Genomic DNA, 15,536 nt, shown 5'->3' with positions numbered 1-15,536 from the left:
AAAGGGAGGGGAGCCGTTGCTTGCAACGGTCGGAAAAGAGCCGAGCGGTTCTTTCCTGAATTTCAATTTTTTTATTTTATTTGTTTAGCCGGTTCCAGTTTTGTAGGAACCGTAATCAGCTCGTATGGGCCGGGCCGATTCCGATTTCGGAATCGGCGGGCCCCGTTAACGGGCCTGTTGTTGGCTCAAATCGGCCCGTGGCCACCACTAGTATGACACAACACGTAAGCTTTCGGAGAGTCTCAATACTTCCTAACCCAGCGTTGGTGGAGGTGATGACAATGACCGGTGGGGTCACTAGTACCTCAACGAGAGCCATTGACCTTCGCCGGAAGCAGAAGAAGGCTGCAACCCTCTCCTTGATCCGGGCTAGAGTTGTCATCCCTCGCACGGGCCCTCACCAAGGCATCGACGACCATGGCCGCCACCTCACTAGCGATGGGGTGGCGACGACCACGAACAAAGGGCTGGGTTTCTCCTATATATATATTGAAAATAAAAAAAAATAAAAAATAAAAAATAAAGAGCGAAAATGCCTTAAGGTCAAATAGTTTTCTTTTTCAAAGTGATATGGCCATTTTAGGTTCTTATATAAAATAAAGTTCACTTTATGCTCTTATTTATCAAATGAAAGTACTTCAAATTTTTATTTTGAATTTTCCATACATGTGATGTGAGTGCGAGGCCTGCGGTACATCTCATCTTACCCATTTATATTTCCTAGGACCTAACAAAAAGACGGTAAGGTTCTGTCACTCCAGTGTATAAGGGCATGCATTAGAGAAGTTTGATTTTTGCATTACAGAAGCTTGATTTTTGCCCATGCATATTCATGATGTCACGATTTCTTTCTTTGGAAAATTTTTCTCGCTATATTAGTTTTATAAAAACCATTTAATTAAAAGCAAAATGATAGTAAAATTAATTATTGAATTGCGAAGGTACCACCTCGATTTTTGCCCTTTTCCTCCGACCTAGCATTAGAGAAGTCCATTAAATTACGTAGCCCACGAAGTCGGTATCGACATCAATTTGCAAGGTTTTTAGCACAGGATACGATTCCGAGGGTGGTTTCACTAAAAACGTCGACGTACCATCTTTCGAGCTCGCACATTTTCATGAAAATTTCAATAAAAAGCCCACAACCTTTAAAAAATCAATAATAGAGTTTTCATGCTTTCTAAATTTAAATCTATTTGTTAATCATATTCCTGAAATAACATAGTTAATTTAAAAAAACTATTTTTTTTCACTAGTAATTAACTTACAGAGAGAGAGAGAGAGAGAGCGAGTGGTTCTAGAAGGGAGTGATGATGTGGAAATAGTTCGACTGGTTCAACGATGTTTTGTTCGGAGGATGTCAGTTGTGAAGAAGAAGGCCGTTATGTTCGTACGTGCGTGGACCGAAGTTTAGAAGGAGCAGGCAAACAGTCCAAAATAGGCGTGGCCGAAACCATCAAGAAACCATTTTTCACTCGACTTCTGTTAGAAGGTTGCAACACCTCCCCGCTCATTATAGCTTTAGCACACACAAAGAGATACATAGAGAGAGAAAGAGAGAGAGAGAGAGAGAGGCGTTGAACAATCCCGCTCTCTACCCTCCGTCTTCTTCTTCTTCGTTCTCGTTCTCGTTCTGTGGAACTCGTGCATGGCGCGCTCTCACTCGCGAGTGTCGGCGGCGGCGGAAGAGGAGGCGGACAGCTGCGGCAGCACGATCGTGACGGCGATCGCGATCGACAGAGACAAGAACAGCCAATCCGCCGTCAAATGGGCGGTGGATAATCTGCTCAAGAACAAGAGCTCCCACTGTGTTCTCCTTCACGTCAGGACCCACGGCGTTTATTCAGGCAGGTTCTTCTTTTCATATCGAACTCTACTATGTTCCCTTCTAATAAAAACATATGTGCTTGACATCGACTTTGTTCGATTATTTTGTTAATGTAGCTCGTTAATTTCCCCGAACATGGATTATCAGTATTTTCACTGAACAGTTATTATGACAAGCTCTGCGGGATCTTGTGTGAGTGAGCAAGATTTTTGTGTTCTCGAGTGAATTTACCACATTAGGTACCGGACAGCGTCGCATTACATCTTCCCACATTCGAATCCTGATGAACAACTGGATTTGGACATGAATTTGGTGACAATGAGTTGGCGATTGCGCCGATATGGCTTCACCAACAAACGTCTGATCGCTAGAAAGCTTAAACTGTTGCAGGTGACGCGGACATGGTGCCCAGCGGAGGCCGGATGCCAACTGAAGCTGAGCTGCAGCAGTTTTTCCTTCCCTACCGTGGATTCTGCGCACGAAGAGGGGTAAGTTGGGCTCGACCGAACTGCATGACCATACTTCACTTTTCTTCCTCTTCCCCGAGATAGAATAGGAAGTAAGGAACTTCACCAGCATAAGGTCACTTTTTAAGTATGAAAATAGAAGTCAAAAGCTTAAGGTGCAGATGCCTTGTAGGAGCTTGCCAAGGTTTGCATTTCAATTACTCAGATCTGATTTTCCAGGAAAATGGTTGTTTCAGATTACAGCAAAGGAAATTATCATCCCCGACATCGATGTTCCCAGCGCACTGCTTGATTACATAGCTAATAACTCCATCAGCAATGTTGTGGTCGGTGCTTCCAGTCGCAATGCGCTTACAAGGTCACTCTCTCTCTCTCTCTCTCTCTCTCTCTCCAAACCCCGTGTTTGTGTTTTAAATCGTTCTCCCCTATGATAACTAAAAAGTCCTTGTATATCTGATCACGTGCAGAAAATTCAAAACTGCGGATGTGCCGTCGAGCTTGGTGAAATCTGCGCCACCAACCTGTTCTGTCTATGTTATATGCAAGGATAAACTTCAAACTGTTAGAGCGGCAACGAGGCATCTCATGTTATCTTCTACAACGACTTGTATGAAAGATACACCGAAGAAGGGTCATCCAAAGACTCCGGACTCTTTTGATATCAACAGGTAAATTTAATTTCGTCATGACTTTCTTTCTGGGTGACCATTCAACGAAGGAGTGCTTTAAAAAGACTCCCTAACCCCTAAAAAGCAAATAGCCAAATACAGCTCGTCGACAAGTTTTGACGGTGTTCATCGGAGATCATCACAATGTACATGAATCCTTTAGGGGATAGCAAAATGCAGGGCTTGCTACTATGCTTATTAGCTGATAGTACTAGGTACCAAAGTAAGAAGATGCCTTTGATGTTATGCTTGACAAACTTAATCCAAAGTATATATGGTGACCTGATTCTGGTATGTATGCTATTCCTGCAATTCCAGCCCATGTAAAATTTGCATATTGAATACTGATGACTTCTTGCTGCACAGGAGTACATATAGTGTTGACAGTTTGAGAAGTCAGAGCTCGGATAGCACATGCTCCGAGAAAAGTACTGATGTTCGGCTGACGAACCTTGACAGCTGGAAGGAAAATCGGTTACCCATGGTGCGGACATTGGAAGCTTACATTACGGAGAGTTTTTCTGCTCAAAGTTCTTCGTCAGATGCCACCAATTTCTCAGGACAATTAAGTTACCGTTCATCTTCTGATAATGTACAAGGATCCGCAGTGCCAGAGAATTCCATGGGCTCCTTCTCCTCACATGCCTCTGTGAGTAACAACACACAACATTGTCTTACAACACATCTTTTGATCATTGCAGGACATGTTTATGTGCAGGACACAAAATTGGGTACTAACGAATTCCACTTAATGTGTTGTGCTCAAGATGATATTAAACTGAACTATTCAGCACGTTCGTCCTTAAGACAACCAAATGAAACAACTGCTCTCATTTTCACGAGTTTTTTGACAGCGCGGCCTGGAAGCAGAAATCGAAAAGCTAAAACTTGAGTTTAAGCAGTCCTTATCTACTTACAACCTGGCATGCAAAGAAGTGTCTGCTGCAGAACAGAAGGTAATGCCATAGCTCAGGGATCACGATCAATCTATCACAGAAAATGAATCATGTCCATGTTCACCTTTGCAAATTTGATGGAGCCGATTTTTTTCCTCATCCTTTTGAAGGCTAAGGAGCTTCAGCGAATGAAGACTGCAGAAGTTATAAACTTCATGGAACCGAAGCTTCGTAAGGAGGTTGCTTGGACTTCCCCAGCAGTTGGGAAGAAGGAGACATCAGTGGCAAAGGGAATGACACAGATTAGAGAACGGCAACCGTCGTTGGAGGCCAACAAGGGACACAACGCAGAAGATGCAACAAATGTCATGTCAGGAAAGAGGAAGAAAGCAGTAAATGCTTTGGCCCAGAAGAATGTTTGGTACAGAAAGTACACGATCGAACAGATTGAAGAGGCCACTGATTACTTCTCGAAATCTCTTAAGATTGGTGAAGGAGGATACGGACCTGTTTTTAAAGCCTGCCTTGATCGCACTCCTGTGGCCATCAAGGTCTTGAGACCCGATGTTTCCCAAGGACTGCAACAATTCCAGCAGGAGGTGAGTGTAGTTTGTTCTGCTGGGCTTGCTCTGATTCCTAGTTGCTCGTTTAAAGCTACTTTCTGTCGAATGAACTCTTCTCGATCAAAGCTGTGGATCTGTTCACATATTGGGATCTCGATAAGTTTGCGTCCCAATGGTCAATTCGAAAAACCTTCGTAACTACTTTTCCTTTTCCATGGTCACTCCAATAATACAGGTTGAGGTACTCAGCTGCATGAGACATCCAAACATGGTCCTCCTTGTGGGTGCATGCCCTCAGTACGGATGCCTCGTGTACGAATACATGGACAATGGTAGCTTGGAAGACCGAATCTTCTGCAAGAACAACACTCCTCCGATTCCTTGGAGAAGCCGTTTCAAGATAGCAGCCGAAATTGCGACAGGTCTTCTTTTCCTGCACCAGACAAAACCAGAACCCTTAGTGCACCGTGATATCAAGCCCTCGAATATCCTCTTGGATTGCCACTATGTGAGCAAAATCAGTGACGTGGGTCTAGCGCGGCTAGTGCCGCCATCGGTAGCCAATAGAGTGACTGAGTACCATATGACGGCAGCAGCCGGGACATTCTGTTATATCGACCCGGAGTATCAACAAACAGGAATGCTCGGCGTAAAATCAGACGTGTACTCTTTCGGCGTGATGCTGCTGCAGATTATTACAGCGAAGCCTCCGATGGGGCTGGCCATGCAAGTCGAAGATGCTATTGAGCGAGGAACGTTTCCACAGGTGCTCGATCCAGCCATAAACGATTGGCCAGTGGAAGAAGCCCTAGCATTTGCAAAGATGGCCTTAAGATGCTGTGAGCTGAGGAGAAGGGATAGGCCAGATCTTGGTTCGGAGGTACTACCGGAGCTGAACCGGCTGAAGAACTTTGGGTTGGATGACCAAGCTCCTATCGAGAAGACTCTGTTGCATAACCCACATCTGTATAGCTCGGTGCCTGAGGTGGAATCGCAAGGCCCTCAGGTTAGTATTTGAAATTACTCAGGAAGTGATTGCTTTAATGAATCAGTTGCTCATTTTACACTTAGGACTGCATGGTTCTAGGCATTTTCCCTACTTTCCATCAGTGTTATGCCCATAAGAAGTTGCTAAACTCTGGCGCTTAAGTTTTGGCTGGCAAAGTCAGAAACAGCAAGTTTAAGAAAATGGCACAAGTTACAGAAAGGTTTCCCTGATGCACGTTCCAATCATATCTGTATTATGTATAATCAGGAAGGAATGAGAAAACGAACCTAACGTGGCACAATTCAACTCAGATCAATGTGAGAGGAAGGTGGGGGCGCTTTAAGTCGAAGGCTGAGGCGTGGAGTCCGAAGGATAGCTTCAGGAAATCGAGGCCTCTCCCGCCTAGCAGAAAGCAAGCGGACAACAACCCAGGGAAGATGCCGGTCGTCGAAGGCTGCTGGTCATTCGTGAACTGTTCCACACCCACTCCTCGGGTGAAGAGATTCATGTCGTTCTCGTAATAACGGTTGTCGAACCGATTCGAACTGCACAGAAGTTCCTAGTATCTAACTACTCAAAAGTTATGTAGATCACTAGCCATGAGTTTTTACCGTGAGAGTCCTGTAAGCTAAGAGCCTCAGAGCCTTCTTGAATGTCAACTTGAAACGAACCCATCCCATCTTGAGGTACCTCTTACAAGTCAAGAGAAACGGCCATGGAAGAGCTTTAAAATTCACAGACGTCCATGAGATTTCCCGTCGCATCTGTCATAGTTTCAAGCGTATCGGGGACTTGTGACCGTCATGTCACTTGCTCTGACGGGGCTTAATAGCACTTTCCAAACCTACAAAGTCGGCAAAGGCATGAACTTGGCGGTTCTGTGAAAACCTGAGATTGATGTATATTAGGCATGTCTATTCATTGATCGGAACTAGAGATGTACACGAGTTTGACTAGACATTGTTTACTGAATCACATGACACGATTCATCACAGAATTTAATCGATTTCTTAAAGAGCATATACCCTAATCAATAAATACGTTTGATTAGTCGGGGACTATACATCACTTCATTCACCGAACAACATCTAGTACTTGTTTTTCGGTGCACGTAACGTAACACTTCTCAGTAGAAAATGTTAAAATGTCTCTAAATTAACTCTCGCTTCGGACCAAAAGAGAAAAAAAACAATTCTTGCTAAACATGTTAAAGAGTCCTTTTTTTTTTTTTCCTTCTTTTGGGTTGGCTTAATTAGTGCTTTGAAGGCACTTATAATCAAAGCTGTTCTACGAAACTAACAAGAACTTAGATATCTCTTTGATTTTAGGAAAAACGGAAATATTTTTTACCCGCAATAAATAAGATTGCAAAAGTCTGCAGTGGATATTCGACTGAATTTGTCAAATTTAGCTAACTTCTACATTATCAGACTTTAGAAGTCGGCTAAATTTAAAAACGGACTCGCAGGTTGTCGGCTGGGCTCCTCATAAGTTAGCGTGAATTCATCGTCGAGCAAAAACATACGTTGGATCCGGCCGTTAAAAAGTAATGCACGGTCCTGCCTTTTCTTTCGGGGGGGGCGGGGAGGACTTTGCAAATGAAGGTTGCCTCACAAGGCGCCATTTTCTATGATTGAACGGCAGAGATTGGCGAATCTTTTGAGGAGCTGCTCGAGAAACAGATTGCTCAAGCAGGGACTGCAGGTCCACGGTGTGATAGCGAAGGTGGGTTTTGCTTTCGATGTAATGCTTAACAACGACTTGATCGATCTGTACGGGAAATGTGGCCGGGTGGGCGTGTCCCGCAAAGTGTTCGACAGAATGCCCCAGAGAAATGTCGTTTCTTGGACAGCTCTTATGTGCAGTTATTTGCAAAACGGAAATGCCGAGGCTTCGCTGATGTGCTTCTGTCAAATGAGGAGGTCCGGGGTCGAGCCGAATGAGTTCACTTTGTCGACCGGTGTCAAGGCATGTGGGGTCGCAGGTGTTCTTGATCACGGGATGCAAATTCATGGACTGTCCAGTAAGAATGGATTCGATACTGTCTGCGTGGTTGGCAATTGTATAATTGACATGTATGCGAAATGCGGCAGGATTGATGAAGCTGCTCGGATGGGTAACACGATGCCGTCTATGAATCTCATTAGCTGGAACGTGATGATAGCTGGACACGTACTTGAAAATAATGATGCTGGGAAGGCTCTCGTTTTGTTTCGAGAAATGCGAGAAGCAGGGGAAGCTCCGGATGAGTACACATTTACAAGTACTTTAAAGGCATGTAACCGTCTTGGGGACATAAAGAGAGGAAATCAAGTTCATGCTTTCTTAATTACAAGTGGGTTTGGAATCTCGGGACGGCCTGCGGTTGCTGGATCTCTTGTTGATCTTTATGTTAAATGTCAGAGTATGTCTGAAGCTCGGAAAGTTTTTGATCGAATAGAAGATAAGAATGTTATCTCCTGGAGTGCACTTATTCTTGGTTATGCTCGAGAAGAAAATTTGAGACAAGCCTTAGAATTATTTAAGCAACTTGAGGAAAGCAGTGTCCATGTTGATGGGTTTGTTTTATCCAGCTTGATTGGAGTATTTGCTGATTTTGCACTCTCAGAGCAAGGCAAGCAAATGCATGCATACACCATCAAGTTGTCATGCGGTCGGGACATATCCGTTGCCAATTCGATTCTGGATATGTATCTCAAGTGTGGATTAACAGATGAGGCAGAGAAGTTTTTCAGTGAAATGCCTGCAAAAAATGTGGTTTCTTGGACAGTCATGATCACTGGCTTCGGAAAGCATGGCTTAGGGAAAGAGGCTGTCAGTCTCTTTAAAGAGATGCAGTTACAAAATGTTGAACTGGACAGTGTAACTTATTTGGCTGTTCTTTCAGCCTGTAGCCACTCAGGGCTCATTGATGAAAGTCAAGAAATCTTCTCAAGCTTGTGTGCGGATAGGCGAATGAAACTGCAAGTAGAGCACTATTCTTGCATGGTTGATGTCCTTAGTCGAGCTGGATGCATCAGAGAAGCCAAGATTCTAATTGAAAGTATGCAGATGGAGCCCACTGTAGGAATATGGCAGACTTTACTGAGTGCATGTCGGGTTCATGGAGATCTAGAGACAAGTCGAGAAGTGGGAGAGATCCTTATAAAAATGGACGAGTTAAATCCGGTAAACTATGTGATGATGTCAAATATTTACCTTGAGGCAGGATACTGGAGAGAGAGCCAAAAAATAAGAGAAGAGGTGAAAGAAAAGAGGTTGAGAAAGGTGGGAGGGTGCAGTTGGGTAGAAATTGACAAAAAAGTTCACTATTTTTATAGTGGAGATGACACGCACCCACTAATAGATAGCATCCATGACACCTTGAAGGAAATGGAAAATCGGATGAAAGAAGAGCTAGGTTATGTGAATCAGGTGAGATTTGCGTTGCATGATGTGGAGGAGGAGTCAAAGGTCGAGAGTTTGAGAGTTCATAGCGAGAAGTTGGCAATTGGGTTGGCTTTGGTTTCCAGTGGACTGGAACGCAAGGAGGGTGTGATCCGCATCTTTAAGAACTTGAGGATTTGTGGAGACTGTCACGAATATATTAAAGGTTTGTCAAAGGTTTTGAATATGACATTCATGATCAGAGATGCTAATAGATTTCACAAGTTCCGGGATGGACTGTGTTCTTGTAAGGACTACTGGTAATTCAGAAATGGATACTCACTTGGCTGTTCTTTGGCAATATTTTGAGATGAACTCCTTGCTTCAGTCTCAGAGCTGCCATGAATGTTCATTCAGCAGGATGTTAAGTCTGAACAAAAAGAAAATGGTGAGTTTGCTTGAAACTTGGTATATTTTTGCAGGAACCAAATAAAAGGCAAAGGGAACTCCTCAAACCAATCCCCCAACAAAATTCTTTTTGGAAACTTCACTGAATATCCAATATGCGCTTCACTAGAAATGGCTATTTATATGCCACTGGGGTTGGGAAGCAATATCACACAAAAAACACATATGTTTAAATGAGTTGAAATTCGACTCTATATAGTACCAATTTGTCCAAAGTAAGTATGCATTCTCAATGAGATTCCCTACCAATCCTGACGCGGTATCTTGGAGACTGATTCCAGACAGGCCCAAGATTGGGACTTGGAACTATTGCTGACTTTCTTAAATTTGTTTTATCATTTTTGGCTCGCTTCCAAGCTCAAGCATGTGTCATTTGGTAGGCAAATTCCCTGTAAGATCCTTCTGATTTCATGGAGAAGGTATTGATTTTGGCAGAGCAGTTTTTTCTTGTAAAACTATTTGGAAAGTAAAGGTTCCAGCACATTATCTTTCTTTCGTTGGTAAGCTTCTTTGGAATGCTTTCTTGCTTTGGACAATCTGAAGAATGAGGGGTAAAGTATTGGCCAATAGATCTTTCCTTGCAGAAATGGCGAAGAAACTGTGTTGCATCCGCTTCTTCATTGTCCTTGGATGCAAGATTTTTGGGAACTTTTTTTGCCTCTATGCTGCTATGTTGGGTTAATACTGGGCCGTGAGAAAGAGCTATGGACATGGCAAGGTATTCATATCCCTCGCCCTAGGATGAAGAGTTCGTGTTGTAAGTGCTTGGGTTGAGATTGTAGATTCATTGTCTTGTAAATGAGCCCCTTTTTGGCTTTGAGCTCTTTAAATGAGTCTGGCATGTCTCGGTGCCAAATAATGAATTTATCTTTACTTATCATTATCATTTAAAGATTGCTTGACAATTTAGTTTGAACCTAAAGATGCATGACTTGATCTAATAAGTACCTTTCCCGTTTCATACTTGATTGACAATTCGTGTGGTACCATGTTGGTAATAATTCATGCCATTGTTAAGAGTTCTAATAATGGCATGAATGGATGAAGTGTTAGAATACTCTAACATTGACATTGCTAAGAGCACTCCAACAGTAGATGCTTCTGAACAGTGGACGCGCTGAGGAGGGACGTGTGAATGAATTGTTGTTTCATTTTGTTAAATTGTTGTTTCTCTAAGCTGTTTATCTCATTTTCAGGTGTTCAATTGTCTATTTGCTGCTGGCTATCTGGAACTTTCTGACAAGCAAAAATGATCAGAGTGGGCGGGAAACGGAATTCAAGCACTGTTTAGTTTAGTCTGCTATAACTCTGGAAGGTAGAAATACTGATAACATTTCGGGAAGCTTGTTCAGAGATGTGTTTGAGCATCTTATTATTATCATTTTTTTTTCCTCAAAATCCACCGCCACCGTTACCGTTTTCCAATTCTTGATCTTTTTATTTGTCTCTTGAGCCCATGTTGTTTCCATGTTAGTTTCAGATTTTCTCCGCTAACAAAATGTCATGGAGGGCTTTAATTTGTGTCATGTCAGAGGAGAGCTTTCGCCCGTTCAGGAAAACATACGTTGAGAGAGCATTTCTCCAGAGGTGTTCGAAAAGGATCAAACTCACGAGGTTAATTTCTTCCATAGGCATTGAAAACATGTGCGACATCTCCAAAAGTCGATAACTAATACATTAATTTTCCTACCTTAGGGAGATAACTAAAGAAGGCACGAGGCCGAGCGCACCTCACAATCCTAGCGAAGCATCCCGACGTCATTGCTAGATGATAGACCCTATCAGCTCCGGAATAAGTAACTGCAAAGCCTGCGGAATACCAGAGTCCATTTCCAGGGTCTCTCTAGTTTGTGAGCTTTTACTGCGAGGTTGGAGCAACCAACTGAAAACTGGTGCATTCCAGTTTTCTGGCCACCTTCTCCCTACAGGCTGAGCTAAGACCACAAATTGTGGAGTAGATTTCCAGTGTCGCGTTCCTGTCTTTATCATGGAGTAACATTTGTAAACCTTTTTCCAGGCATTACAGAGACCAACAACACTCAAGAATGCTCCATCTAAGAGAGACATGGAGATTGAATAGATTCAGGCCGCACATTTCGTTAAAGTGCTCTATCCTTGGCACAGGTGGTGCAAAATAAATCTTAAGCAATTTGCCTCCTCAGAAGCATCCCCTGTTCATTTCATCATCTCATTTCCACAACTCTCTCTCTCTCTCTCTCCGGACCAAAAAATTCACACAGCGCCAGTTGATTGATCGCAGACACAATAAATGTCCCGGTCGGCTTTATAAAACTATGTCAGTTTCAGAAAGAATGTCCATAACTATGAGATAAATTAAGTTAACCATAGTGAAACAAACAGAACGTTCATAATTATTGTAAGGGAATGTCCCATAGTGCTTGTGGGTGCTGATAACCGCCTATAGGGAAGGAACGCGTCCTGCGATGCTTTTGTGCTTCTATCTCCTAATTATGGCTCCGGCATGAACCGTAGAGTCAATGGCCTGCTGGCTATTTCAGTTGTGTCAATTTGCAAGTCGCCATTTTAAGCATTGAAAGCAAGGAACTTTTTGGCGACAAAACTTGTCCTGTTCATGGGAAGAATGTAAACCAAATATGAATGAGAATGACACAGGCCATATGTCAGTGACTAGAAATTATCAGGGAAGTCTATCTGTCAAACCTGCTCAAACAATTGATAGAGCACATCAACCACCAATTATTTAGAAGCTAGAACAGAATCAGGAAGTCCGCAATTTTGCTTAGTAAATGTGCCACGAATCCAGTACCTAAAGTTGAAATTCACAATGAGTAAGCAGAAAACTTTAGATAATGTAATTGGATGCAGAATAGAAAGAGCAGGCCAAATCAACTCACTCCAGCATAACAGTTTCATCACTTTCCAGAGCATTAAGATTCAGAATCAGACTTGTGGTCTTTATTAGTTCCTCTTGGATTGATTAACATGTATCTTTCCCTCGTCCCTCGCATCAACTTTCTCAAAAAGGCAATCCATCTTAGAAAAGCTTTTCTCATTAGTTCCAATGAAGATTGTTCATACAAAAGAAATCAATCAACGCGAAACTTCAGTTCCACTCAAGCATCCACTCGGGAAAGATTGAAGATTTCTGTTTTTTGTAGCCACAAAATTTCTATAGAAATCCATTACATACGCTCAAATGCTGAATAAAAACTGAATACAGTACAGGTATGTTGTATTCAGACTCATAGATACCCTGTCCCTGACATTTTTGTCTTTCCCAGTTGTAGTCACCGCACTCACTCAGAGTTCTCCAATTCACAGGTCCGGCCTTTTTTAAGATATTATCCCAAAAAGATAATTCATGTATGATTGTTGGTAAAATGAAGAAGAGTAAGAAAAGTACCTATCCATGGTTACACTGCGTGAGCGGTTCTCAATTTGTTTCTTGTATATGCTCATATCTGCTGTCAAAAATCCAGCTCCCAGAAACAGGTTGGAAAGGAAATCTTCAGTGAAGTAATATGAACACTGGAGAGAAAGATTTTTTAAAATAATCTCCCTAGCGTCAGGCCCTGAAAACATTGATTGTCAAGCAGGAAAAAAAAAAAAAAACAATACTTAGTACTTACGGTACCATCTCCTCGTACATAAAAGTTCTCGGTGATCATCCGATCTTTTTCTTTTAGCTTCACCTATAAATAGAAGGAGCAAATCCAATGGGTCCACAGCGCTCAGACACCTACCAAAACTTAATCCCTTCAAGAAGCGAGACACTACCATCGATTTCATGACTGGTCTCTTCATGCATCAAGACTGTGAACTTAGTAAATAGAACTTGTGTACTATGTTAAGCATAGACTGTGAACTGTTTTGGTCCACTTTAGCCCACGCTGCTTAGAATTATCAAGCATTTGGATTTTTGTATTGGACAGCACTTTGAATTAATTCCTGCTAAAAGGCAAACGAGTAATTTTACGTCCAAATATGTTCCCCCTCCTTTTTCCCCCTCTTTTCAAACAAGGGAAAGTATTAGCATTCCATTTTCTGTACCTTCACTTGCAACCTTCCCAAACACCTAGCAGGGACAGAAGTCATTTTCTTCTCCTTCTTTTTCTACACTTCCATTTCCAATCTGTTGTTTTTCTTTTCACCGTGAACTTCTTCGAAACATTAGTGTTCGAGACTGTGTCGTTCCACCCTAAACATAGTTCCATGTCGCTAATTCCAATAGACAACAACGTGTGTCACTTGAATTCCGCCAACACCACAAGACTTCCACTAGCTTTTCCATATGTATGATGCTAAATTTTACTGTTTATCAATTGCCTCTCCATAATAGAGCCCATCATACATACAGTGAGGTAAATTCGCCTTTGATACATGGATTTCTCTCCCAGATCTCCAGGTTGTTGTCCCTTATGACAGGTTTCCATGACATATGACCACCATGAAGGCATGTAGCAGAGTGAAGAGCGACCCTTGCTCATTTTCTCAGATTTCTCAACCAATGTTACATACAGATGCCCCAGCCCATCCTTTCCACTATAGCACACATGGTCACACATCATCCAAATGTTCCAATTATCCACATGGGCTAGCTTCTTACTGCAGACTACATTTGAAACACTTTAAATCTTGCAAAAACGCGATAAGTGTCATTAGACTATGAAGGAGACGGTTGTCATGGATTTGTCATTACGACACAAAACTACGAAGTGGTTTGTTGGACTAAGCACCAAGTGACTTACTTGTGCAAAATCTCCAAAGGCGTAGTCTCGAAGCAAGACACAGCCATCTGGCTGCAAGTGTCAGAAAAAAGTTATGTTGATCTATCAAGAACGGAATAATCAACTAGAGAAATAAAATGTAATGATCAGTACGAGAAATTACCCAAACTATACCTTCAGCACACCTCCAATATTCTGCAATATCTTGGGCATTTCACTTGGTAGTACTGCAGATAGCATGAAGATCTGCTTAATAAGTTAGGAGCTGAATAAGTTCATCAATAATGTGTTGAAGGTGAAATATCATAAATATTGAGAAAGCAAGAGTATACACAAGAAAGACACGCACACATTCTTACCAAGGTGACAATGTCAACTGAAGAAGGACCAAGTCTGTCACACAGATCTTCCTCTGTGACATCGCACACGAATGCACTCACCTGGGTTTCTTTGTAATCTGCATGAGACTGCAAGTAGAAAAACACCCAAATTTATCCATATTATTCTTCACAGTCCTAGGGGCGTACAGTCGAAGACAAGCAGATCGAAATGAATGAATGAATGAACAAACACCCAGAAGCACCTTGAGGAGTTTAATTGCGTGAGGTGACAAATCGCAGGCATGAATATAGAGGTCAGGGAATGAAGCCAAGAGAGGAAAAATAGTATTGCCAGCTCCACAACCAACCTGTCACAAGAATTTCTTATGATCTCACAGGTTGTCACAACAATAAAGGATAATATCTAATCACGATTTTCCATTGATAACACTGCATTCTAATAACAAAAACTTAAAATGCCCACTAACACTGCTGATTATTTGCTTCAAATGCAGCAAGGAAGCTCAACAAGTCTATAGCAACAACCGAACAATTCCACTCATTATTTCTTCTCTTTTAAAAGAAACACAAAAATGGACGAAAAAATTATTACCTCCAGAACCACCTTCTTGCCATTTGACGACCCAATATCACCAGAGAAGTATTGACCCCAATCCTTCTCCAGGTAATGCCTATCCTTGAAAAACTGCAAAACTCCAACATCATCAACATTCCTTTTTCCCATTACAAATTCACATAAGCTGAACAAAAAAACAAACAAAAAAGAAGGCTTTCTGAGCTGAGCGAGTTACATAACCTTGTCTTGGTGACGCCTGTAGAAGTTGTCCCAGTACTTGAGGGCATTGTTGGGGAAGTGAAGGGAAGGCCGGACGGCTGTCGGGTGTGAGCGGTGGTGGCGACGGCGGACGGCGACGGTGGAACGGAAGAGTGAGGGGCGTTGTAGATTTTGGAGAAGAGCGAGAGGACTGCACATCTCATCTCATCACCCTACAGCGAGCCGTGATTCTGTGAACCGTCTGAACAAAGTGTTGGGAAAATCAAAGAACCAGACACATTTTTATTTTTATTGAGAAGGAGTATATTGAAATATATAAATTTTTACTAAAAAGAAAATTGAGATACATTGAAATACATAATTTTTTTTTTAAATCATTGACATCTGCCTCCATTTATTTAAGCTAAAAAGAGAGATTTACTTGCAAACTATTTTCTCTTCGTCAGTAAAACGATCACCAAAAAAAA

The 15,536-nt window shown here is 42.1% G+C and overlaps 3 protein-coding genes across 8 annotated transcripts; 2 read left to right on the top strand and 1 right to left on the bottom strand.

Moving 5' to 3' along the window:
- The first annotated feature begins 1,551 nt into the window (after positions 1-1,551).
- On the top strand, positions 1,552-6,099 carry LOC115737435 (U-box domain-containing protein 52-like). 2 transcript variants are annotated; one of them, XM_048274014.1, is made up of 9 exons: positions 1,552-1,847; positions 2,219-2,316; positions 2,532-2,653; positions 2,763-2,963; positions 3,330-3,612; positions 3,818-3,919; positions 4,030-4,458; positions 4,658-5,428; positions 5,722-6,099. In XM_048274014.1, the coding sequence occupies exons 1-9, from the start codon at positions 1,649-1,651 to the stop codon at positions 5,929-5,931; spliced, it is 2,415 nt and encodes an 804-aa protein (XP_048129971.1). In that variant the 5' UTR covers positions 1,552-1,648; the 3' UTR covers positions 5,932-6,099. The 2 variants fall into 2 exon arrangements, with proteins under 2 accessions (XP_048129971.1, XP_048129970.1); XM_048274013.1 differs by lacking the exon at positions 1,552-1,847 and having other exon boundaries at positions 2,222-2,316; positions 5,678-5,850.
- Positions 6,100-6,995: 896 nt separating this feature from the next.
- Positions 6,996-9,137, top strand: LOC115737270 (putative pentatricopeptide repeat-containing protein At3g15130). Its single transcript, XM_030669307.2, has one exon. It carries the CDS (start codon positions 7,040-7,042, stop codon positions 9,098-9,100), a length of 2,061 nt encoding a protein of 686 aa, XP_030525167.1. The 5' UTR covers positions 6,996-7,039; the 3' UTR covers positions 9,101-9,137.
- A 2,366-nt stretch (positions 9,138-11,503) lies between these two features.
- On the bottom strand, positions 11,504-15,334 carry LOC115737608 (uncharacterized methyltransferase C3H7.11-like). 5 transcript variants are annotated; one of them, XM_048274043.1, is made up of 10 exons: positions 15,091-15,334; positions 14,887-14,965; positions 14,537-14,641; positions 14,313-14,420; positions 14,128-14,199; positions 13,975-14,025; positions 12,856-12,918; positions 12,630-12,754; positions 11,927-12,032; positions 11,504-11,831 (listed from the first exon to the last, which is right to left on the bottom strand). In XM_048274043.1, exons 1-9 carry the CDS (start codon positions 15,270-15,272, stop codon positions 11,963-11,965), a joined length of 855 nt encoding a protein of 284 aa, XP_048130000.1. In that variant the 5' UTR covers positions 15,273-15,334; the 3' UTR covers positions 11,504-11,831; positions 11,927-11,962. The 5 variants fall into 5 exon arrangements, 3 of the variants coding, with proteins under 3 accessions (XP_048130000.1, XP_048129999.1, XP_030525668.1); XM_048274042.1 differs by having other exon boundaries at positions 14,887-14,979; positions 15,091-15,332; XR_004015037.2 differs by lacking the exon at positions 11,927-12,032 and having other exon boundaries at positions 11,504-11,926; positions 12,861-12,918; positions 14,887-14,979; positions 15,091-15,333.
- Between the last annotated feature and the right edge of the window lie 202 nt (positions 15,335-15,536).

This window comes from Rhodamnia argentea, chromosome 2, assembly GCF_020921035.1.
Source record: "Rhodamnia argentea isolate NSW1041297 chromosome 2, ASM2092103v1, whole genome shotgun sequence".
NCBI classification, from domain to species: Eukaryota; Viridiplantae; Streptophyta; class Magnoliopsida; order Myrtales; family Myrtaceae; genus Rhodamnia; species Rhodamnia argentea.
This window is presented reverse-complemented; position numbering and strand designations above follow the sequence as displayed.